Raw genomic sequence first — 22,461 nt, 5'->3', positions numbered from 1 at the left:
GTTAGTTCCCATTCATTTCCATAATTCCCCAATATGGAATATTTCCAAAATTCCCCAGCTTAACTTCCCATGGAAATGTTCCACCCCTTTGTGACCCTAGTCCTGCTAGGTAACTGCTGCTGTGCTTTGTTTTGTAGAATAACTGTCTATAGTGATTTCTAATTTCTTTACTCTTGTCACTTATCTTGATGACCGAGCTAAGGCAGAAGATCATGACTTATCATTATGCATTTTTGGTGGAAATCACATTCACAGCTAAAAATGTAAATGGGCAAAGTACTAAAATGTGACGCAAAACAATGGTCTAAGATATTTCACACCTCTGCCTTAGCTGTTGTGTTTCTTCCAGTCTTGCACTTTAAACCTTCCTGTACTTAAAGTTAACACACTTGGTTTGACTTACATGATGTGTGGTGGATAGCTCTTCCTGTGTGATAGTGAACGGCACACGTTATTGTTTTAATAAGGGTTGTGTGCACCTTTACAGCCCAAAATAGGGTAGCTGATGACGCTGTTGTTGACGTATGTTCCACAGCAGCAGGCTGCTCCGCCGCAGGGACTTTACCAGTTTGAATCAACATTTGCTGCATTAGCATAGCTTCCATCATAAAGTGCATGACTGAAACAGAAGAAGTTTCAAGTCAGAACAGTAGAATGAGCCTTTTTTTCTGAATTGTGCTCATTTGTGTACAAACCAGTGTATCCCTTACATGTGTTGGTGTTTGTGGTTGGTAATAGGTGCCTGTTTGCACAAAGAAAACGTTTGGAAAGTTTTTCTTGCCCTGTCATTTTGGTACACGCACGACAAAGATACCTATTACCCACTATATTGAGTCATTTATGTGCAGCAGCTGTCGTGTTGTGGTCTGGTTGGTGCAGAGTTCAGATCTGCGTATTTGCCTCGTAGGGCACATGGTGTGTTTTTTATACTGTCATTTATCACAATAATGATATAAACAAATAATAATTGTTTAGTGAAACAATGTATTGCATATAAAGGAGCCGACACAGCCGACACTAGCTGCTCACTCGGGTTAGTTGTTTCGAATGGCACAAAGCAATGGAAACGGAAACAGTTTTTCACATGTGTTTAATGTTGTGTTGTGGCTAGTTCTGACTGAAAAAGGTTTTTGTAGACGTAGTGGTTTGAGCCTTCCTTGGTTTGTGGTTGAGGATTAGAGCCAGTAGGAGTTGTTATCCCAAATATCTAGTTTTTAGTGTCACATTACACATGGTTTTATGGGTCATATGTAATTGTGTATTTCCCCCAGCTTCCCAGTCCTTTACAGTGTGCTAGGGCCAACTCTCCAACTGCCCTCATTCACCCTCTTCACTTCTCTTATCACCCAAATCCCCCCTAAGCCCCTCATGGACCCTTAACTCTCCCCTCCTCTTTGGCAATCCGTCTCCAGCTCGCTCCATGATAGCAGACTTCACCACATTGTATTACAAGTAGAGACCTCTAGAACCAGATGGGAGAACTTAAGGTCTCCTGTGGTGAGAGCGACTGCAGCGCCTCATTCATCTTCTTTAACGCTGGATGTTTTTTCGGTAGCTGCCTTCCACTTCGAGAGGCACCAGTGGCCTATATTTGGAAAAAGCGTGTTAATTTTGTACCCCAGCTGGCCGGGTCCAGTCAGGTTAACCCTCACCTGCTAAAATGTTAACCAGTGTTGCTCCTGTGGCTTCTGTTTAATTCAGGAAGTAGAAGTATTTAATGGTGTGCTAGAAACTCAAAAGTAAAAGCTTTTGGATATCAATTTTTTTAAGAATAGGCCTACATGAGAGATTCATGTCTAATATGTATTTTATTTTCCATCTATCAATGTGTTGGATTGATCATTGACTTTTTGACTTACTGCCTTGCAAAACCTTTTCTGAAAATAAGGATTCAAAAATATACGTATATGATTTAAAGAAGAAATATATTAAGAAGAACAAAAAAACAACTGGTTGAAGATCCATGTTTGTTAATGTATTGTTTTGTGATTGCCATCTTATACAATTAAATGTTTGGTTATTTCTATATCTTAAGAAACATGTTTGATCTATGTTGTCTGTCGCCCCTCCTCTAATTCTTTCCTTCTGCTCTGTCTCAGGTGGTACCATGGCAAGCTAGACCGAAACATCGCTGAGGAGCGGCTGCGCCAGGCCCAGAGCCCCGGCAGCTACCTCATCAGGGAGAGCGACCGCCGGCCCGGTTCCTTCGTCCTGTCGTTCCTCAGCGTGACCAACGTGGTCAACCATTTCAGGTAAGGCAGCAAAAAGAACTCGGCCCTGTGTGAATCTGCAGCGAGAGCTTTCTTAAAAGCCTTAGGGAGAAGTGTATTTTTTTCCATTTACACATTCAGGTGGTGGTTGCAAATCATTTAGCATGGTGGAAGTTTTCAACAGATGTAACCTGATCTGACTTGGCCAACACAATGCTTAAAAAGTGTGGTTTTTTTAATATCAATTCCTACTTTTATTTACATAACCAAAATTATTCGAAACGTCTTTGAGGTTTTTTGTTTTTTTTAATACTTTATTTTGAATTACAAATAAAGCAAAGACATACACAATATACAGTAAGTTGGTACCCGAAGCCTTCACATGGTGTACAAGAGAACAAAAGAAAGAAAAAACATCGGGTATTACATTGATAATTCCTGAGAATAGTCTAAAGCTGCCAGTCGACAGCATCGTAGACATAAACAAAAAGGCCACGGGTAACCCACTACCAAAAAAAAAAAACTACCGAAAGGAGGAAAAGAGAAAACAAAAAATAACTGGGGATGGATTGTCAAACATCAGCAAAATTAAGAATTACGCAGTCTTTACAGAGTAAGTAAAATACAAGCATCTTTTTTCCATTTCCACATTCAGGTGGTGGTTGCAAATCATTTAGCATGGTGGAAGTTTTTCTCCAGAGATGTAACCTTACCTGAGTTGGCCAACACAATTGATTACAATGTTTTTTATATGAATTCCTACTTTAATTTACTGCAAACCAAAATGATTCCAAACGTCTTTGAGGTGTTTCTAACATAATCATATAGAATCTTCATATAGTGAGTTTACCTGTCTAGCATGGTATTGTTAACACCCTGCAACCAAGAGGACTTTTTTGGGTAGAATACTTAACTGTATCTTGAATCTCTTTTCTCTATAGAGCCCTTTGAGTCGGTGACATAGTACACAATAGTGCATCTCACAAAAATCAGGCAGTATGCCTCCCTCAAGTAGTGGATAAGAATAGGAGAACTACAGAAGTTGTGTATTACCTGCTAACCTATATGGCAGAAAGCCTCAGACACTGCAGTGAAAGATCAACCTCAAAGATGAGTCGATACTGAAGTGAGAATGTTGAGGTTTGGAAAGTGGTTTCCTGTGCAATGCCATGCCATTGTTGACCACATCAGCCTATTGTATCACTGTCATTTCATACAGATGTTTTTATATTACATATCAACTTGGTCTGCGTAAACCCATGACTCTGTTTGCTTGTGTGTGTTATGCAGAAGAATTGTGTGCGTGGGTGGACCTGAAGTAAAGGAATGAAGACAGCAGACTTGTCTAGCAACAATACCCTATGCTATTCAACAGTCTTATAGTCAATAAAACAAATCAGATTATGCATTACAATCCGTCCTCTTCTTCAAGTGATGTGTTTTAGTCAGTGTGAGAATACATTCACCCTGCAGCTGAAAACACACAGTAGATAAAGGGCAAACAATCTACCTCTACCTCTGGCTTCCCTGTAGATTATTGCCCTAGCCACACGGTCACGAAACGGGTCGCATCTGCTACAGTTCTCTATCTTATAGACGGTCGGCCACACGAGGCCGACAGGGAAACGCAGATAACGATAACGGGTCCCAAGGTGGGTAGATCTGTGGACGCAACGCACCGGGGGGCCAAACGGCCCTATACGATAATTTCCTGATAACGAAAATACTGACGGGCTGTCAGGAGAGGAGGAGGAAAAGAGAGACTCCGTATATTATTCTTATATTATTATATAGAGTCGTTATTCATTTGTTTTAAAGCTCAATAAATAACAAAGAAGACCTTTTGTAATTTTGTCCGGAAGATTTAAACTTTAACGGACATGTTGGACGGCGGAAAAAAATTCTAACGGAAACTCTGCCGCACGGTCCCCTCGTCCCTTGGAAGAGGCGGAGAGGTGGGTGTTTGTCATCTGCTGGTGGACTACCGGAGAGATTTACAGCAGGAGCACACGCTTGCTTCGGGGAGGGAGAAAAAGAGCCAGAGCCTCTCCCCACCTCTGCTGCTAAATCCACCGCGGAGAATAAACAGAAGGGCAACCATGAATGCTGTGGAAGTCTTCTTCGCTGCTTTTGGTGTATTTTGTGGCGGAAGTACAGCGCCACTTACAGGCCCGGCATATGTACTACAGCGTCTCCAGCGGGTCAAGCGGGTCAAAGCGGTCTCGTGTGGAAGGACACGTTTCTGGTGCCTATTGCGTGTGGATGGAAGACTTTTTTGATATCGAATTCTGTTCGTTTTTGTTTCCGTGTGGCTAGGGCCTGAATGTGATAAAGTGTACGTTTCAATAAGCAGAGAAACACATTTTGCATTTACAGGTTTCCAATGTGTGTATGTCATACTAACTGTAAGCGCTTAGGGACGTAATGCAGGCGTGTGATAGAAGATCATCTATTGGCCCATATCTGTCCAGGCCATTGTTTCAATTTTGGAAATTGAAATATTTTTTTTCCAAACAGACCGCCATTGTGTAAATGCATGTTTATATAGAATATAAAGGTTATTTTATTTCTAAGGCTTGTTTTCTTTATGGTAGCACTCTTTAAAGACTGTTTGTGCTTTTGAGAAATCTCTGACAATTTCTCCCAAAAAAAAAGCACTTCTCTAATGAACTTACAATGACACCATCTCCTTCTCTCTCATTGGTTTAGTGTCATTGATGTCATTGAGGATGAATGAGGGAGCGGTACTACTGTAAGGGGAATCATGAAAATAAGGTTAATTGCGTGACATCTACACTGCTAAAGGTCGATGTCTTTAGAAGCAGCAAATGAGTAATCGCACAAGTGCATTTATTATAAACCCTCAATCAGAGATCCACTCAACTGATGAGCAGAGAATTAGGATTAGTGGCTCTGCGGCAGGATGTGGTTTAGAGGAGTACTTTCATGAAACCATTGTAATCATTCCAAGTTATTTTCAGTCACAAATGACAAATAGCATTGTTGGATTAAACGGGAAAGCCTCTATCGCTCTCTTTTATCTCACTGTCTGAAATCCTCTTTAGACATATACTATCTATTTCCGGACGTTTAATGATTGTGGTACAGTTGCTGTTATATCTTTGATGTTGTTGTATATGCAGTGCAGGAACAATAATGAAAAACAATTTTGACACTGCAGTCTAGAGAGATTATTTCACAGTCAAATAAATACAAGTTGAACATTTTATATTTCCCTCGCTGCTCGGTGATTAAATAACCGCTGTCTTTTATCTTTGATGTGTTTTCTCTCAACAGGATAATTGCCATGTGTGGGGACTATTACATTGGTGGGCGGCGGTTCTCTTCTCTCTCAGACCTGATTGGTTACTACAGCTATGTGTCTTGCCTGCTAAAAGGAGAGAAACTGCTATCACCAGTGGCGCCCCCAGAGGTGAGACTGACTCCATGGCTGGGCGTATTCAATAATTAAAAATACTACGTTTAATTAATTCTGGCATATTTAAAATGTTCCACCCTTCCCCTACAATATTTATACATATTTTAAATACTTGTTTCACATAACTTGATTTTTGCTCTTTTTTCTCAATATATCTGTTTTTTAAATGAAATATTGCAATACACCCTGTTTTAAGTACTTTAAGATTAAAGTGAGTTGAAAGATGAGTGGGGAAAAATTACCATTTTAGTTAAAGTAAAATCAACCTCAAGTCCTTTATTCAGCCACTTGCTCAATGTGCAAGGGATTATCTTCCCATCTTCCATATCCCCTTCTTCTTTTACCTTCAGGCAGTACTCGGAAGTGTTTAAAGCAAAGCACAAGCTAATGCTAATTACCTTTTTCAGCGGAGTGTGATATCTCCCTGAGGGGGTTGTAGTAGAATACTTGAATTTGTGGAATAATGATGGGGTTTAACATGGATGTGGTTTCAGAAGGTCATGGTTAGAGTGAGAGTTTTATTCTTTGTGTGCATGTTTCCACAGCCTGTAGAAGACAGGAGGAGAGTCAGGGCCATACTTCCTTACACCAAAGTGCCAGATACTGATGAGATCAGGTAATTATCTTTGTGACTATGTAACTGTACATAAGAGACCTATTGTTAAACCTATAGTAGTACAACGTTTTCTCTTCTCTTACGTAAAAGTACTCTCATAAACATGATCCATGTCTGAGGGGATTTCATGGGCTTAAAAATATATCATTTGATTGTATTACTCTCTGATTTCCTAAATATGATCAACATCTGTCTGAAGTCAACCTCAACCCTCTGTCTGCCAGCGAGGCCACTGGCTGCCAGCGAGGCCACTGGCTTAACCCAGTATTCAGACATGCAATATTTACCTCAAATGTTATAAGTCTGAGGAGACACCTGCTGGTAATGCTCTGGTATTACACTGGAAACTAAATAACTCGACTTGGCAGTTTCTTTCTCTCACATTATACAGATAACAATGCTTTGAGATGAATTGAGGTTATAGTTTAACAACCGATCGATAGCAGATTTTACAGTGTGTTTCACTACTCTTTATTTTTCCTTTTTTTCCTACAATCTGTCATCATGTTATCCTTTTGTCTTAATGGCCATTTTGATTCAATGATATCTTCAGCTTCCTGAAAGGGGACATGTTTATTGTTCACAATGAACTGGATGATGGCTGGATGTGGGTGACCAATGTTCGCACAGAGGAGCAGGGCCTCATCGTGGAGGATCTGGTGGAAGAGGTGGTAAGTACAGCACAAGGTTTCAAATGTATCGTAAATTAAACTCAGTGCTTCAAAGAAACATACCAGATCATACCAGAGTGGCATTAGCAGAGCACCCGGTAGTGCTATGTTATATGATTATACAAAATAACAGTCCATAGTCGTCACAAACAATAAAGTTATTAGTCCTTTTGATTTTGTTTCATGACAAATGTCTGTTTCTGATATTCTTCTAGGGCCGGGAGGAGGATCCACATGAGGGAAAAGCGTAAGTTATTAAACTCTCATTTCACTTTTCTCAGTGCTCAATATCTGATGGCAGAACAGCAACGTGTTTTGCTATATTTATACTTTTAAATAACATATCATTACAGGATAATATCCACCATGTGAGATCAGCCTTGTTGTTTGCCTGTATTCTCCCAACATATTTTAGTTTTGTCATTAAGAATAGCATGACAGCACATTATTCACTGTGCGTTTTTATTGTTTCCTAACCAACCATGTCCTTCAGCTTTAGCAAGTCTTAAAGTTTGACAGAGTTATTGATTCAACCCTGAGAGAGGAAGGAGCTCTAGATTAAAGTCCGGCCACATCTAAGCGTTTCCTTCTTTTAACCCTTTGGACAATAGATGGGACATGAATGGGAACGCGTATGTTTGTAGAGCCGAATTCATTATTTCATTCAGATTAATGAAGTGAACATCAGATGGTCGTTTTACTTAGATGAAATCCCCCAACAGTGATGTCAGTATTTTAAGATGTGTGTTTAGAGATGGTGTTTGTGGTGCTGGAGGCTCTACTGGAAGTCTGCATTCTGTTGACTAAACTACATTTTGAATGTTATTGTATCTCTCAAACAGATGGTATCACGGAAAGATCACCAAGCAAGAGGCCTACAACCTGCTGATGACAGGTATCATTCCTCTGTGCCTTTCATTAGCAAACATTGTTAATCACTTGTGACAATATTGTGTGTTTTATTTGTCAGAAATGAGTTGTGAACGTCAAAGTCCACTTATCTAAATATTGAGCTGAGCAGCAGTGAAACCTTTCTCCCTCGCTCTGATCCCCCCCCCCCCCCTCTCATTTCATAGTTGGCCAGGTGTGCAGTTTTCTGGTCCGACCGTCAGACAACACACCTGGGGACTACTCGCTCTTTTTTCGCACCAATGAAAACATCCAAAGGTTTAAGATCTCCCCCACCCCCAACAATCAGTACATGATGGGGGGGAGGTACTACAACAGGTACGTCGCAACAAGAATACAACAGAATAATATGATATGCTGACGGCTGCATTTTGACTTGTGACTGAGGTGCTGCATCATGTGTTCTGTCGCTCTCCCATTGGCAGTGTTGGTGACATTATCGAGCATTACAAGAAAGAGCAGATTGTCGAGGGCTACAACCTGAAAGAGCCCGTTTCAGTGCAGGTACGTTCAAAGATTGAAATGATATGTATTCTTAATGGAGATACATTTGACAATTTAGGGGTGTTATGTGCTCTTAAATGCTCCTACCTTTTCTGCCATCCAAAGTATCCAAATATTGATCTCAGCAGAGACCAGTGTGGGCAAAGAGTAAAAGTTGAACGCCACTCAACTGTAAATGTATATTCTGAAGAACATATTGCATCAAACATTTCATGTTCATTTTATAGTACTTAAAGAAGTTAAAGCAAGGTAAGAGTGGAAGGGAATTGATATGATGGTTGTGTGATGGCTTGATTTGTTTTGACTGTAGAACCAAGAACAAGTTCTTTCTGACACAGTGGATGGGAGAGAGATTTATAACACTATCAGACGGAAAACAAAAGATGCTTTCTACAAAAACATTGTCAAGAAAGGCTACCTCCAATTCAACAAAGGTATTTGTAACATCTGTGTTTGTATAGCCCATCAGTAGCTGCTTGTCATATCATCAACAACATTACCCTGTCTCTTGTGGTCATGTCATTCAGGATCTACCATTATAATAAACGTATCTTACTATCTTTGGTTCCTCTCACCTTCAGGCAAAGGCAAACGATGGAAGAACCTTTACTTCATCTTGGAGGGGAACGATGCTCAGCTCATCTACTTTGAGAGCGAGAAGAGAGCGACCAAACCAAAAGGGCTGATCGACCTGAGCGTGTGCTCCGTGTACGGTGTGCATGACAGTCTGTTTGGCAGGTGAGGTGTCAGAATATTGTGACTTTGGCAAGCTCTTTCTTAAAAATGAAACAACATACAGTACAAAGTAATTAAATATATTCTCTTCCATTCCACCTACAGGCCACACTGTTTCCAGATTGTTGTCCAGCACTTTAGTGAAGAACAGTACATATTCTACTTTGCGGGAGATGTTCCAGAGCAGGCACAGGTAAGGAGCACTGCGCTAACATCGATAACTGTCTCAACTAACAGGGTATTTCTGTCCAAATGGTGGGTTAAAAAAGACACAAAAGAAATGTTCTGCACAAACTGCTGCTTTCTCAGATACAGGAGGCCACTGGACAGTGATGTTCAGTTGTGATCTATATGTGTGAAAGAGAACCTGTTGTTTTATTTCTCATCAAACAAACGGTGTCAACCGTTTATAAGGTTGTGAGTTCTTAAGGAGACTGAGCTTATGATCACTTTGTTTTCAAATGTTCTGACGGTGTTCTGTGTTTGCAGGATTGGATGAAATGCCTTCAAACTTTCTGCAGTAACTTGAGGAAAACCACTCAGCCGACCACCAACAAGAGGCTTAGACAGGTACATATTACATCAATGTGTTCTCATATGCATAAAGCTAAGAGGTACATGATCAAATACAACAAGCCAGTCGGAAGGTATTCTAAATGAAGTATAAGTATGACAGAGCGTCTACATCAGGGGTGTCAAACTCAAGGCCCGGGGGCCAAATCCGGCCCGCGACTTCATTTTACGTGGCCCCGCAAGAGCTTGCAAAGATTATAATACGTTTATCATACGGTTACATGCCACTTTACAGGAGCAGGTTGCCCATAAACTACATGTCCCACAATGCATTTCGTTTTGTGACATGCGCACTGAAGACACTTGCAATTATTTGCCCTGGACTTCTGCTTTCAGACGTCGTTAATTAGGAAGTTATTACCCTATCCAATAATAATCCAATTCAGAGGCAATAATGTAATATAAATATAATACATTATTTTATATATATTATACATTTATATATGTATATTTATATAGTTACAACCGGCCCTTTGAGTGCAACCATAATGCTAATGTGGCCCGCGATGAATTTGAGTTTGACACCCCTGGTCTACATGATCAGAAATACCATAAAGTTGAAAAGGCCCAGATTTGAATATCTGAAACAACTTATTGCATTTATTAAAAAGTAACTGGTTGACCATATCTGGCTTGTAACACATTGAGCAAGTTATTATAAGGAAAGTCAGTTGTGATACTGGTTAATTCCCACACTTGGCTCGACTCATTTCACTGGCATTTGCATGTTTTGTGTGCTAAATCTGGTTTCCCTCTCAGGTGAGCAGCCTGGTGCTGTACGTGGAGGAGGCCCACAAGCTGCCAGTGAAGTATTTCAACAGCCCGTACTGTAACATCTACCTGAACAGCGTCCAAGTGGCTAAAACACACCCGAGGGAGGGGCAGAACCCCGTCTTCACCGAGGAGTTCAACTTTGAGTGAGTCTGTCGAACTTGCTCAGAAGGAATCATATCTTCTCTACTACAGATTTCTAAAATATGTGTCTTTTTGTTTCAGTGACTTGTCGAGTGAAATCAACAGATTTGAAATCAGCCTGAGCAACAAAACAAAAAAGAGCAAAGAAAGTGACATCTGTAAGGACATTTAAAAATCAATGTGATCTCTCGTAGTCTCCTCATGTTTTATATCACAACTGACATCACCCCCTCCTCTTCACGCCTCCCCCCCCCTCTCTCTCTTCCACTCAGTGTTCATGCGTTGCCAGCTGAACCGCCTGCAGAAGGGCCAGATGATCGATGAGTGGTTCCCGCTCAGCTCCCACGTGCCTCTGAAGGGCATCGAGCCTGGCTCTCTGCGGGTGCGTGCCCGCTACTCCATGGAGAAGATCATGCCTGAAGAGGAGTATGCAGAGTTTAAAGAGGTCGGTAAACGGTTCTAATTGTCTGCTGCTCTGTTAGTCACTCCAAATGACAACCAAATCATTGTCCTCTGCAGATGATCTTGCAGAAAGAGTTCCACGTCATCTACGCTCTGGCCCATGTGTGTGGTCAGGACCGCACCTTATTAGCAAGCCTCCTTCTGCGGATCTTCAGACATGAGAAGGCTGAAGCCCCTCTACTCAGGACCCTCAATGACAGGGAGATCAGCATGGAGGGTAAGACAAAAACACATGTTGCATACTGTATCCAATCAGTACTTGAATATGCAATACTTCTGTTTGAAAAGGCCTCAGAGTGGAGTGTTTCCCAGGGTTCGTCTTCATTGTTTTGCTTCATATGTACAGACATGTATTCATACACTGGTATGACCTTGTGCACTTCTTCCAGATGAAGCCACAACACTGTTCAGAGCGACCACCCTTGCCAGCACGCTGATGGAGCAGTACATGAAGGCCACAGCCACACCATTTGTTCACCACGCTCTCAAAGACACCATCCTCAAGATTATGGAGAGCAAGCAGTCCTGCGAGGTACAGACCTGATGGGGGGGGTTTCTTTCCTCAACACGGCAACACAAGCTGTAGGCTATTTTCCCCTGCTCTTATCTGTGGCATTGGGTTCATGACATTGTTTTTATATCATATCAGTGTAGTGGCTCTGCAAGAATGCGATGTACAGTAGATATAAACAAAACAGTGACACAACATCAACATGGCTGAGGTCTCAAGGCTAGTATGCGAGTTCACATTGAAACAAAAGTCTAGTCAGTGCATGAACCATTTTTGTTCTCTTGTATTAAACAAATAAGAAATATGTGACCCGCTCTATCGAAATCAGTCGGAAGTCGCAACAGCTCATTTCAAAATAAACGTGGATTTGCGTAAAAAATTATTTGTTCGGGTGTTTTGTTTGATTTTAAATAAACAAAGTCTTGGCTTTCAGAATATGAAACTTTTATTTCCAAAATCACACGATAGATACATGTTTGAAGCTTGTAAAGGGACGAAGACGGCTCTCACTCGCCACTCTGCTCTTCCGCAACGCCGCCCCCCCTCCCTCCGGCTGACATTATGAATGCAAGGCGTATAGTAATCATAGACAACACGGCAGGGTCCGTTACAGTTTGTTTTCATCTGATTTCAAATAAACAAAGTCTTGGCTTTCAGAATATTAAACTTGTTTCGGCAAATTCAGATGATAAATACAACTTTGAAGCTTCGGCATAATTACAAGCGGAGAACGGAGTAACTTGACGTCACAGCAGGCATAACAACAGCCGGTGTTTCTCGTGAGTGTTTTCCCCGGGAAACAAACACAATACACACAAACGCAAAATTACACACACACACACGTATACACACACACACTCACACACTCGCGAGCTTCCCCCAGACCAGCAATCGAAACGAAAATATCTTCCCTCCGTAGTATTTTGATCATTTGCTAATAATGAATCAGATCGATGGATTCCAGAGAAGAGCAAACTTTGAAGGCCTTTTTCTCAAAATGATGACTCGGTGACAGTCATTATATAATGTGGCATATTTCGCTTAATATTCGGAGTACAACAACAATCCTGATATCATCAGAAAGCTAGGAATCTCCTCTTTCCAGCAGTGTATACAACTCAAAATGTGTCTTCGGGTCAATGCGACTGATCTCAATAGAGCAGGTCACATATCACAAATGTATTTACTAGTGGCTGACAACATTTGTTAATCACCATTACATGCAGCAAGAGATGCTGTTGTCACTGTTGAATAACATGAATTGTATCTTATCTCATGGTTTACAATCATGCATTGTGAATTTGAATGTATTTATCCTAATGATTCCGTTTCTGTCTCCCTGTCTTTGCTTTTTAGCTGAACCCCTCCAAACTGGAAAAGAACGAGGACGTGAACCTGAACCTGTCTCATCTGCTGAACATCCTGTCGGAGCTGGTGGAGAAGATCTTCATGGCTGCTGAGATCTTACCACCGTAAGAACAAACCGTCATATACTCACACAGTGGTGTCGTGTTTTGGTGGTGTTCAAACAGAAATACAAGGTCAAAGGTCTAATGAACACATATAATAAGTAATTGTCTCTCTGTGATGACCCGTCCAGGACTTTGAGGTTCATCTACGGCTGTCTGCAGAAGTCTGTGCAGCAGAAATGGCCCGCAAACACCACCATGCGGACGAGAGTTGTCAGGTAAAGAAACACGAATGCTCAATGTTGGACCCACTTCGTTTGAGAGTTAAAAGCTGTGAATGTATCTTTCATCAGTGTTTGCTGACGACTTTAAATGTATGCATGTTATTTAGTGCTTGATCTTATTCTGTCTATTTTATTTCTTCCATTCTCCTTCCAGTGGCTTTGTCTTTCTAAGACTGATCTGTCCAGCCATCCTCAACCCCAGACTGTTTAACATCATTTCTGGTGAGCATCAGCCTAAAAGCACATGTAACCCTCTGCTTGTTGTACCACATGTTACAATGTGTGTTGTATACTACCCTCTCTTCTTGCAGACCCTCCATCCTCCGCAGCAGGCAGGACCCTCACACTGATAGCTAAGTCTGTTCAGAACCTGGCCAACCTGGTTGAATTTGGTGCTAAGGTGTGGATTATGTACTTAAAACAACAGCATGCCGTATAAATCTATATTTAAGGCAGTAGCTATACGTTTTTTATGTCTGATGTAAGTTATAATTGACTCGTTCTGATTATCCTCAAACAGGAACCCTATATGGAGGGTGTGAACCCTTTCATCAAAAACAACAAACACAGGATGATCATGTTTCTGGATGAGTTGGGGGTGAGCTTTGTGATTTAAATAATCTGATATTCTTCTTGAGAGCGCTGACTCACAACTTTACTTCACAAGCCTAGAACTTTGTCCATTGTATTTGTAGAACGTCCCCGACCTCCCTGAAGCCACAGAGCACTTTAAGACGGAGCTGTCCCGGGACCTGGCTGCGCTGCATGAGTTGTGCGTCACACACTCAGACGAGCTGCGGACACTGAGCAACGAGAGGGGAGCGCAGCAGGTCAGATTGATGAGATTCACACAGGATAACTCTGCAGCCATGTTTCAGAAAGATGTATCTAACTCCTGCTTCCTCTCTCTGCAGCATGTGTTGAAAAAGCTGCTGGCCATCACAGAGCTCCTCCAGCAGAAGCAGGCTCAGTATGCCGTGTCCAACAGCAACAGGTAGTACAGCACTCCTCTCTCCTCCATCTCCCCATCAAGTCTCCTCCACCGGACTGCAGCGCAGAGACCTAGCATGCTCTACCCTCATCACCATGGCAACCCCTCCATCATGTCCTCCTCCAATAGTCCCGCCCATCCCCACCATCTTGTCCCGTTCACCACAAGAGAGCTATGCAACAGCAGCGGAGTACAAAGCCGATGCAGTACTTTTAAAAACAAAAACTCGCACCAGTGACCGACAGCTACATCCACAGGAATCAAACTTTTAAACTGTTCAAAATTCTGACTTGGGTACATTTCATTCCCTTCATCACGAGGCCCAAATAGAGATTTCCAGAGTACCCACGATGTGTTTTGACAGCACAGGTTGCCAAAGTGTGTCCCCTCTTCCTGCTCGATATGAGCTAACTGACATGAAGAAGCTAGTTCTCTCAGTCCCCCTTTCTTGTAACTGGATTATGAGCGATTATGCTTTTTATACTGTAATTGACTGATTTATTTTAAGGTTGTGACAATATCCGCTAAGTTCTGAAACTAGCATTTCTGTTTATTTTGTTCTTTTTTCTTTCTTTATTTTCTAGATTGGAACAAAGTCTTTCAGAAAGTATGGTTATTTTATATTAAGAATAAATTCTCTTGCTGGAATCATGAGTATATAAGACAGATGAACTGAATTTTTTTTCTTCCGATTGTATCAGCTACTTTTTGATTATTTGGTAAGTCTTTATTGACACTTCTCAATGCCAGACAAGACACATAATCAGAGATGCCAAGTAAAATAAAAGTGTTTACAGCAGTAATTTTTTTTGAATAGTACAGACTGTATCAGACATGCATGCACTTATTAAACAGTTTTTGTAAAGTAGATAATTGAGTCTTTCATTGTCCCCTGACCAAGGTGGAGAAACATTTGCACGCAGTATCATGTGGATTGGTTACGACACACAATGTAGAAAAATATCTTTATTCTTACTGCAGAACAAAGGCAAACCCAAGTTTCTACACACAGTAGAAAAGTAAATATAAGATGTACACCAATGCAAACTTCATTGTGTTTTCGCTTGTTCTTCCAACCTTGACAGTTAAATACTGGAACTACTATAACAACTTTAAATCAAAAGCCATGTTGGGGTAAATGCTCATGACATGTCTTCGTCACTCATAATCTGCAATGGAAAAAAAAAGCAATTTTAGAAGATTTACAATGAACTGTCAGAATTCTCCCTTCAATGCGGAACAGTCTCACCTCTTCCGTTAAACGTGGCTCTTTTGTTACATGGTCATCTTCTTCATATCCTCTCTTCCGTTTGCTGCAATACAAAGGTAGTTTTAATAAGAGCAGTTTAATAAGGAAGCATTTAACAGAAAGCAGGGTTACGGTTTTAAATGTCAAATCAGAAGTTACCTTTGCAAGCTGTAATTGTTGGTGAACCGTTTCTTACATTTGTGACCAACCCCTTCAAATCCATGTTCAACACCCATTCAGGTGAATAATGTAGCATGTAGCTTCCCCTTTAGCTTCATGATCATCATAAGTAGTTTCCAATGTCTCTTCATTTTCAATTCAACTTCATTTAGACTAGTAGTAGACACGCCTGGTAGCATTTTAGTACACAGAAGTGATTCTCCAAGCGTGTGCCTTTCACAAACGTGTCCACTTTATCTTACAGGACAGAGTGCACCATCATGTCACTGGCTGCTGCCATCCAGGTAATGTGAGTTTTACAGATTTCCACCAGAGAATCAAAGTGTGGTAGTCAGACCACACCGCCAGCCAAAGCCAGGCCTCGTCCCATGAGGTGCCCGACCGAAGACTTAAGTCAGTTTGTATTTATAAAGCATGTGGCCTAGATCCCTAGCAGTTCTAACGCAATATGGCTGTTCTCCCTGGGAAGACACTTGCTGCATATCTGAATACTGTCCTTCCAAAGCCCTTCCCAAATGCTTCAGACACCGACAGTGTGTTGAACTGATTTACATGTTGACAAGAAGCCTTGTCGAATGAGACCTTTCGAAAAAGATGATTTCTGTGAAGATGGACCTGAGATAGTCAACTGCAAAATGTGTGAACTTCTTTACTCCTGGTATGCCTGCCACTCCCTCCGTTTGACTGGTTAACATGGTTGGTGATTGACATGGAAACCAGACAAATGTGGCACCCTGCTCTGCCACTCCTTTTTTTTTTTGGAGGGAAGCTTCGAGGAAAACGGGGGAGGCAATCCAAAGCATTGAACTAGCGTTTTCTGCCGTCATCAGGGAATTCAAACACAGCACCTCTCCAAGACGACACAAGCCTTAACTCCCTTTCTACTCACCATCTTCCCACCGTGTCACGTGATTTCATGACGAGCTCTTCCTTCATAAACGTCCACCATCTTTGTGTGAGCTACCACGCAGCACTGGAACCACTTGTTACGTTTTTTGATATGCTGCTTTGTTTGTTATTGTATCCTTAGGCTTGTATAGAAGTAAATGGTGTTTGTGTATGATCTAGCTGAACAGAGCTGAACAATAGTCTAGGAGTTCGTAGGAGATCTCTGTGTCCTGTCCTGTGCATGTGTTAACCCTGATGGGATCCTGCTTTAGTGTGTGGGCCTACATATATGCTGCTCTAACAAACATCACCTGAACTCCCGCTAAGCCTTGGGGTGTGAACAAAAGCTTTCATGCATTTGCAGTCTTTCTCTCTCGCTCTGCCGCCATCCCCGGTGGCGTTTCAGTACACCTGTCTGCACCGATAGATTCATCCTGAGAAGTCATGCCATGCACAGATTTATCAACTTCAAAGTCATGGAGGGTTGGCTTTGTGTGCCTCCTGATGATTCACGCAGCTGCAGAGTCTGAATCTGTGCCTGTCATAGCTAAAGAGTTTACCAAACTGTTTACTGTAGTTGCACTTAATGATACCACGGACCTCACCAACCTCACCAAGTGTTAACAGACAGATAACTGAGCCTAAAAGTCTCCTCATCAGCGATACCAATATCAAATGTGCTACATGGTATAGATGATGTAGGTAGGAATGTGGCGTGCTGTTGTACTTCCTTTCTGTATTTCATACAGCTGATGATGTGTTCCTTTTTATTTTTCTACCTGATACTGAACCTTGAACCTTTTGCATCTTAGATACGACAACCTGGCTAAAATAAAACTGTTACTATGTATGACAATGAGAAACTTGAGTTGTTTACTTTGGTGTGGCGGAATACAAATTACGTTGGTGTTTACAAAACAGTCCTATTTTGTACCCCTAAACTAAAAAAGGTGCCCAAATTACACGAATGTTAATATTAGGACCATATAAAAATACATTGTTTTTGAAACTCCACAATAAAATCACCTTTTCTGACTTTTAAAATGTAGCAGGGTATAGTGTGATATTAGCTAATTCTCTCTGTATTAGCAATCTCTCTAAACACGAGCAGTTGACTTCATCTACTTACTTGCTTGAAGTGGCAAATTCAGCATGAATCCTCTCCAACTTCTTTTTGTAAGTATTCACCTCCTCTGGTTTGGGAAGTTCATACTTCTTTAGGATGGTTTTCATCCCTGAATGAACACAGATTCACATTAATCTCCGCTAAAACGTGTCCTGTGTACCATAGTGGCTCAATATCACCATCCTGTGGTGTCACATTGAAGGTGCGGCTCACTCACGTCTCATGGATTCATACATCTTTGAGAGAGTCTCCTTGTCCTCTTTCATCCCCAAACACTCATTGAGGTAGCTGTGCATTTGGGACAACAAACAAAACAATGTTTTACCATTTAATCATTATCATTCTGGCAGAACATTTTCCTTTAATTGCTAAACAAACCTCATCATGTTAGCTTAGCATTGTTCCATTGTTATGAAATGAACAAGTCCAACAACCCACCTCTCCATGTTGAGACCGGCTCTGGAGGCGCTGTTCAGAATGGCTGTTAGAGCGATCTGAGAGGGGGGGAACAGCAGTCCTGCATCTGTAATGGTCGCCTGTGTCAGAAAGTCATCCGCACTCTTCCTCAGTGACTCTGGGTTCTCTAGCGCTGGGTATCTTGTCTGATGGATGAAATACATTACAACATATATTGATACAGGACACATACTCAGCTAGATTAGCACAACGAGTGTATTAGAATAACATGATGATCTCCAAGGATATATCTACCTTGAGGTCGATGAGCAGACCCTCCATGGGTCTGTAGGGGTTGTGGACCACCAGGTGAAACTTGAGTTGTTGGATCAGCAGAAGCTCGAACTCCAGGATCTGCTCCAGAACCCTTTCCTGCCCGGCCGGGGTCTCCTGCAGAAGGTTGCCCACAAACTGGGTGCTGGACACGTTGAACTCATCCACTTTACAGGACAGGTATGCACACGTCAGCCTGAAACGGAGGTGAGTTTTTAACAGGTTGTGTACACTGGTAATAAAAAAGGCTGAACAAAAGGCTTATTAGCAGTTTTGGTGAACTTAAAAAATAGTTGGATTGCAAGTTATAATTTGTATACAAAACTCTTAATAATTCCTAAACGTATAGCTAAATAAAGGAAGATGTTATACACTTGATACAACATTGATAGGAACCTAGATTGATATGTAATAATTAACTCAATAGTGTTATGTTAAGTGCCATCTAACATTCACTCGACACATCTTAAGCAAATTATTTTCCTACTTAACTTGGACTCAAACCTCAGAAGCTATATCTTAAAAAAATGTTTTTAAATGTTGCATCAATACATACGTACTTTCCTCTCAATATTATCCTGGCCAGTTAGCCAGTCAATATGAAGACTGCACTATTGTGTTTTTAAACCAAATTTCAGATGTGGAATGGATAAACCACAGGGAACTGGCACACCAAATATACACATCCACTTAAAATGACTAATAAAATCTAAAAGCACAGATACTAGGTTGCTAACATGAGATATGTTCCAAATTACATTACTTCCATAATTTAAAATACAACTGGAAGCCATTTTGTGTTGTATCCTATGCTTAACTGACAAGTAGAGGAACTAATTGGTCATGGAAGATTTGGAAAGGCTTGCTTATATAATTTTAAACATGTACTCACATTATTATCCGAGGATGGTACTCCATGATGGAGTTGAACAGGTAGAATCTCCTGAAGTACATGATGGCTGTACCCTGCACAGGTGAGAGACACACGGGTCAGATATTTACAGGTAGTATGGATATTTCAACCACAAAGATAATAAGAAAGCACACACATACCACAACAGACTTGGGCATTGCAGGCTTAAAAGCGTTGCAGAAGTCCATCATCCTCCTCTCATAGTGTCGGAATAAAACGTCCTCCTCGTGCCGCTCCATGAACGAGGACTCACTCAGACCAGGCTGATTCACAGAGGCGCGAGGAGGTTAAGTAAACTGTCACACATTGTCTTAATTTATTTGATGTATTATTTGGTGTTATGTACTTCTTACCTTCCCACTTTCCAGTATCTTGTTACGGAACTTCAGGTTGGCCTTGCATCTCTTCTGCTCAATCTCGTCTTCATTTTTCCATATCCAGTATTTTCCCTGTGAACTGTTGTGGAACATGGCTGCTTCTGCAAGAAAATTGGAAAGCAAAAATGTCCAAATAAAGGCGAAGGAAACAACAGTGATAGACATTAAAAGTTAACGTAGCTGCTCACCGTGTTACAGGTTTGCACTAACATCAATTAACTTACTTTATTTGTGTCTAGTCCATTCAAAACTGGGTAGCGTTGACGAAGAAAATTATGTAGTGAGGTAGCTGTGTACAAACAGTCTCTTTAATTCTTCGTAAAACTTGAAATTTACTGTATAAAAACCACTAGCAATAATAAAACTTCTGCACGTCGCCACTCTCTTACGTCAGCGTTGTCCCTATTTGATGACGTGATGCTACCGTAATTTAGGATAAAAGTGCGCATATAAAATGTATTTATCAGTAGCTCGATCTCTCTCTCTCACACACACATCTCTCTCTCACACACATACACACACACACACACACACACACACACACACACACACACACACACACACACACACACACACACACACACACACCTTAACAGTCACACATTTGTTTTCTTATTAGGCTTAAAAAGGTAGCCTTTCTCATACATCAGCTGTTTACCTATGCGTTTATAGCAGGTTTATAGTTGTGGCTAGTGTTTAGTTGGAAAACCATATTAATATAGCCTGAAAATTACTATGTATTTAAAACTTATATAACTCCCAATCTATCTTTTATCAAAAACACGATTTCTTCCATCCGGGATCAAAGGTTGAGAACGAAAGATATACCTAAATAAATGAAAATGATCGACGGATGCAGGCCTACATTACGTTGCAGGACTAAGTGTTATACATCCAACATTTCAGTTTTTCTCCAATTTGATTAAGCATTGTTGAACTTGCCTCCACTTCCTTTGTTTTCACCCTCATCTCACTGACTAACTAGATGAATGGAAACTGGGTGTTTGATGACCATGTTGGTCAAATTCCTGTATTTGGATCATTTTAGAACAGAAATTGAATCACACAGTGTGTTTAGAGGGAGCTACTCAACCCCCACCACTGTTTCTGTATACCGTAATTTGCATAAACATGAGTAATTTATGAATAATAAATGCCCTTGCATTCAGCGGGAACCACTCATTTGCATATCACCGCAGCTACAGTTTTATTTCCTTAGTGCGGTGTTATCATGAAGCCCTTCAAGCCTGCTTAAACCAGAATCAAAGAAATAATGCTTTACAGGTATGTGCTGAGGACTGTTTTATTATCTTAATCTCTTTCTCTACAGGCGGAAAAGATTTTTAACTTTAATGTCTTGGCTCTGTCTGTGATAGACTTGTAAAACGCGGTCAATGTGCGCAGGCTTGCATCTACAGCACCCATCGCTCGGGCTTGCCCTGTACATTGCATTCACATGAAGTGCCGATGCATTATTGATGAGACCATTGCAACGTTTACTGTATGTGCGCGCACTGATAGGGCGTATAATGCTTGCTTGCGTGCGTGCGTGACTGCGTGCATGTAGACTATAGGCTACGTCTGACTTGTCAGTAACCCAACACCTTTCCTTCTGCTATTTCGCATAATCTCCCAGTGTGTCTTTTTGTTTTGTGTTAGAACATTTCAAAACATATGTATTTTTCTTCCACAAGGTGTGACATTTACTATTTATATTTCCGGCAGTAATGAGACTCAATGCCACTTGCAGTCTATTTATTTAAGGCAATAAATGCATTGATGCTGTTGACTCAGATGCAGCAAGTACAATTATTTGTAAATAAGTGTGTGTGTGAGAGAGCGGTGGTTTGTTAAATAGAAACACAGTGTTAGGCGAAGTTGTGTGTCCTTGTGACTGAACGTTGTGACTATACAACCTGACAGGCAGTGTTCAGACTTTTGTGCCATCACCAGATCAACTGAATGATCTCTGTGCCTCCCTGATCAAGTTAGTCTCATCCAGCCAGAGTCAAGTCTGCACTCCTGTCTGTTATTTCTGAGCTGCATATGAAAAATCTTTCCAGGTTTGTTGAAATTATTACATTTCATAGACACAATGTCAGCTGCTGACCGACAAACTGATGCCGTGTGGCTTTACACACATATTTGTAAACTAAAATGTTGAGGAGGAGGAGGAGGAGGAGGAGGAGGAGGAGGAGGAGGAGGAGGAGGAGGAGGAGGAGGAGGAGGAGGAGGAGGAGGAGGAGGAGGAGGAGGAGGAGGAGGAGGAGGAGGAGGAGGAGGAGGAGGAGGAGGAGGAGGAGGAGGAGGAGGAGGAGGAGGAGGAGGAGGAGGAGGAGGAGGAGGAGGAGGAGGAGGAGGAGGAGGAGGAGGAGGTTAATCCTCATCCCCGTTGCCCATGTACCTCCTCACTGTCTTGTCACTGAAGTAACTTTCCTAAATGAAAGGAAATAATTTGGGAATAACCTTGACAATAATGCAAATGATTTCTCTGACCACTGAGCTTTCTTAATCTCTTTTACGGCTTCTCTGATATCCCCCCGTTTATGCCGTAGCGTTCAATCCATGCTTCACACACCAACAAATGCAATTAAAGCCTGATTCAAACTCCCTATATGCGTTCATTAATTATTCTGCCCTCCATCCTGCACAAACGCCCCCCCCCCCCACTGTGCTGTCGTTGCCATGGCAACCAGGGGTGGCAGTTGCTGATGTCAGAGACTCCTCCAAGGACACTCATGCAGGCGCTGGGTCAGGTGATATGTACTGC

The 22,461-nt window shown here is 41.4% G+C and overlaps 2 protein-coding genes across 3 annotated transcripts in view; one reads left to right on the top strand and one right to left on the bottom strand.

The window, feature by feature from the left end:
* Nucleotides 1-17,409, top strand: part of rasa1a (RAS p21 protein activator (GTPase activating protein) 1a) — a 31,998-nt gene extending 14,589 nt beyond the window's left edge. The window contains exons 2-26 of the mRNA XM_034240292.1: nt 2,100-2,252; nt 5,508-5,643; nt 6,195-6,265; nt 6,819-6,936; nt 7,152-7,183; nt 7,779-7,831; nt 8,013-8,163; nt 8,271-8,349; nt 8,660-8,783; nt 8,931-9,087; nt 9,190-9,277; nt 9,574-9,654; nt 10,417-10,574; nt 10,654-10,730; nt 10,845-11,017; nt 11,092-11,251; nt 11,424-11,566; nt 12,902-13,017; nt 13,146-13,232; nt 13,393-13,460; nt 13,550-13,638; nt 13,759-13,836; nt 13,934-14,068; nt 14,153-14,232; nt 15,903-17,409. Coding sequence (XP_034096183.1) covers nt 2,100-2,252; nt 5,508-5,643; nt 6,195-6,265; nt 6,819-6,936; nt 7,152-7,183; nt 7,779-7,831; nt 8,013-8,163; nt 8,271-8,349; nt 8,660-8,783; nt 8,931-9,087; nt 9,190-9,277; nt 9,574-9,654; nt 10,417-10,574; nt 10,654-10,730; nt 10,845-11,017; nt 11,092-11,251; nt 11,424-11,566; nt 12,902-13,017; nt 13,146-13,232; nt 13,393-13,460; nt 13,550-13,638; nt 13,759-13,836; nt 13,934-14,068; nt 14,153-14,232; nt 15,903-15,951 — 2,656 coding nt within the window. The 3' untranslated portion in view covers nt 15,952-17,409. The remainder of the gene's footprint in view (nt 1-2,099; nt 2,253-5,507; nt 5,644-6,194; nt 6,266-6,818; nt 6,937-7,151; nt 7,184-7,778; nt 7,832-8,012; nt 8,164-8,270; nt 8,350-8,659; nt 8,784-8,930; nt 9,088-9,189; nt 9,278-9,573; nt 9,655-10,416; nt 10,575-10,653; nt 10,731-10,844; nt 11,018-11,091; nt 11,252-11,423; nt 11,567-12,901; nt 13,018-13,145; nt 13,233-13,392; nt 13,461-13,549; nt 13,639-13,758; nt 13,837-13,933; nt 14,069-14,152; nt 14,233-15,902) is intronic.
* Nucleotides 15,178-20,097, bottom strand: ccnh (cyclin H). 2 transcript variants are annotated; one of them, XM_034240294.1, is made up of 10 exons: nt 19,916-20,097; nt 19,668-19,795; nt 19,455-19,577; nt 19,294-19,367; nt 18,384-18,597; nt 18,111-18,274; nt 17,890-17,960; nt 17,676-17,781; nt 15,479-15,542; nt 15,178-15,398 (listed from the first exon to the last, which is right to left on the bottom strand). In XM_034240294.1, exons 2-10 carry the CDS (start codon nt 19,782-19,784, stop codon nt 15,372-15,374), a joined length of 960 nt encoding a protein of 319 aa, XP_034096185.1. In that variant the 5' UTR covers nt 19,785-19,795; nt 19,916-20,097; the 3' UTR covers nt 15,178-15,371. The 2 variants fall into 2 exon arrangements, with proteins under 2 accessions (XP_034096185.1, XP_034096184.1); XM_034240293.1 differs by having other exon boundaries at nt 19,668-19,792.
* Between the last annotated feature and the right edge of the window lie 2,364 nt (nt 20,098-22,461).

Source organism: Gymnodraco acuticeps, unplaced genomic scaffold (assembly GCF_902827175.1).
Source record: "Gymnodraco acuticeps unplaced genomic scaffold, fGymAcu1.1, whole genome shotgun sequence".
Classification (NCBI taxonomy): Eukaryota; Metazoa; Chordata; class Actinopteri; order Perciformes; family Bathydraconidae; genus Gymnodraco; species Gymnodraco acuticeps.
The sequence above is the reverse complement of the archived record's forward strand: the minus strand, read 5'-3'. Positions and strand labels throughout refer to the sequence as shown.

Bases quoted from the DNA above. Each gene is read 5' to 3' on its own strand.
- ccnh (XM_034240294.1), bottom strand. From the start codon at position 19,784: ATGTTCCACAACAGTTCACAGGGAAAATACTGGATATGGAAAAATGAA. The intron at 19,368-19,454 runs GTATGTGTGTGC...TCACCTGTGCAG, and splicing joins CAATGCCCAAGTCTGTTGTG to GGTACAGCCATCATGTACTT. The intron at 18,275-18,383 runs GTAGATATATCC...TTCATCCATCAG, and splicing joins GTCTGCTCATCGACCTCAAG to ACAAGATACCCAGCGCTAGA.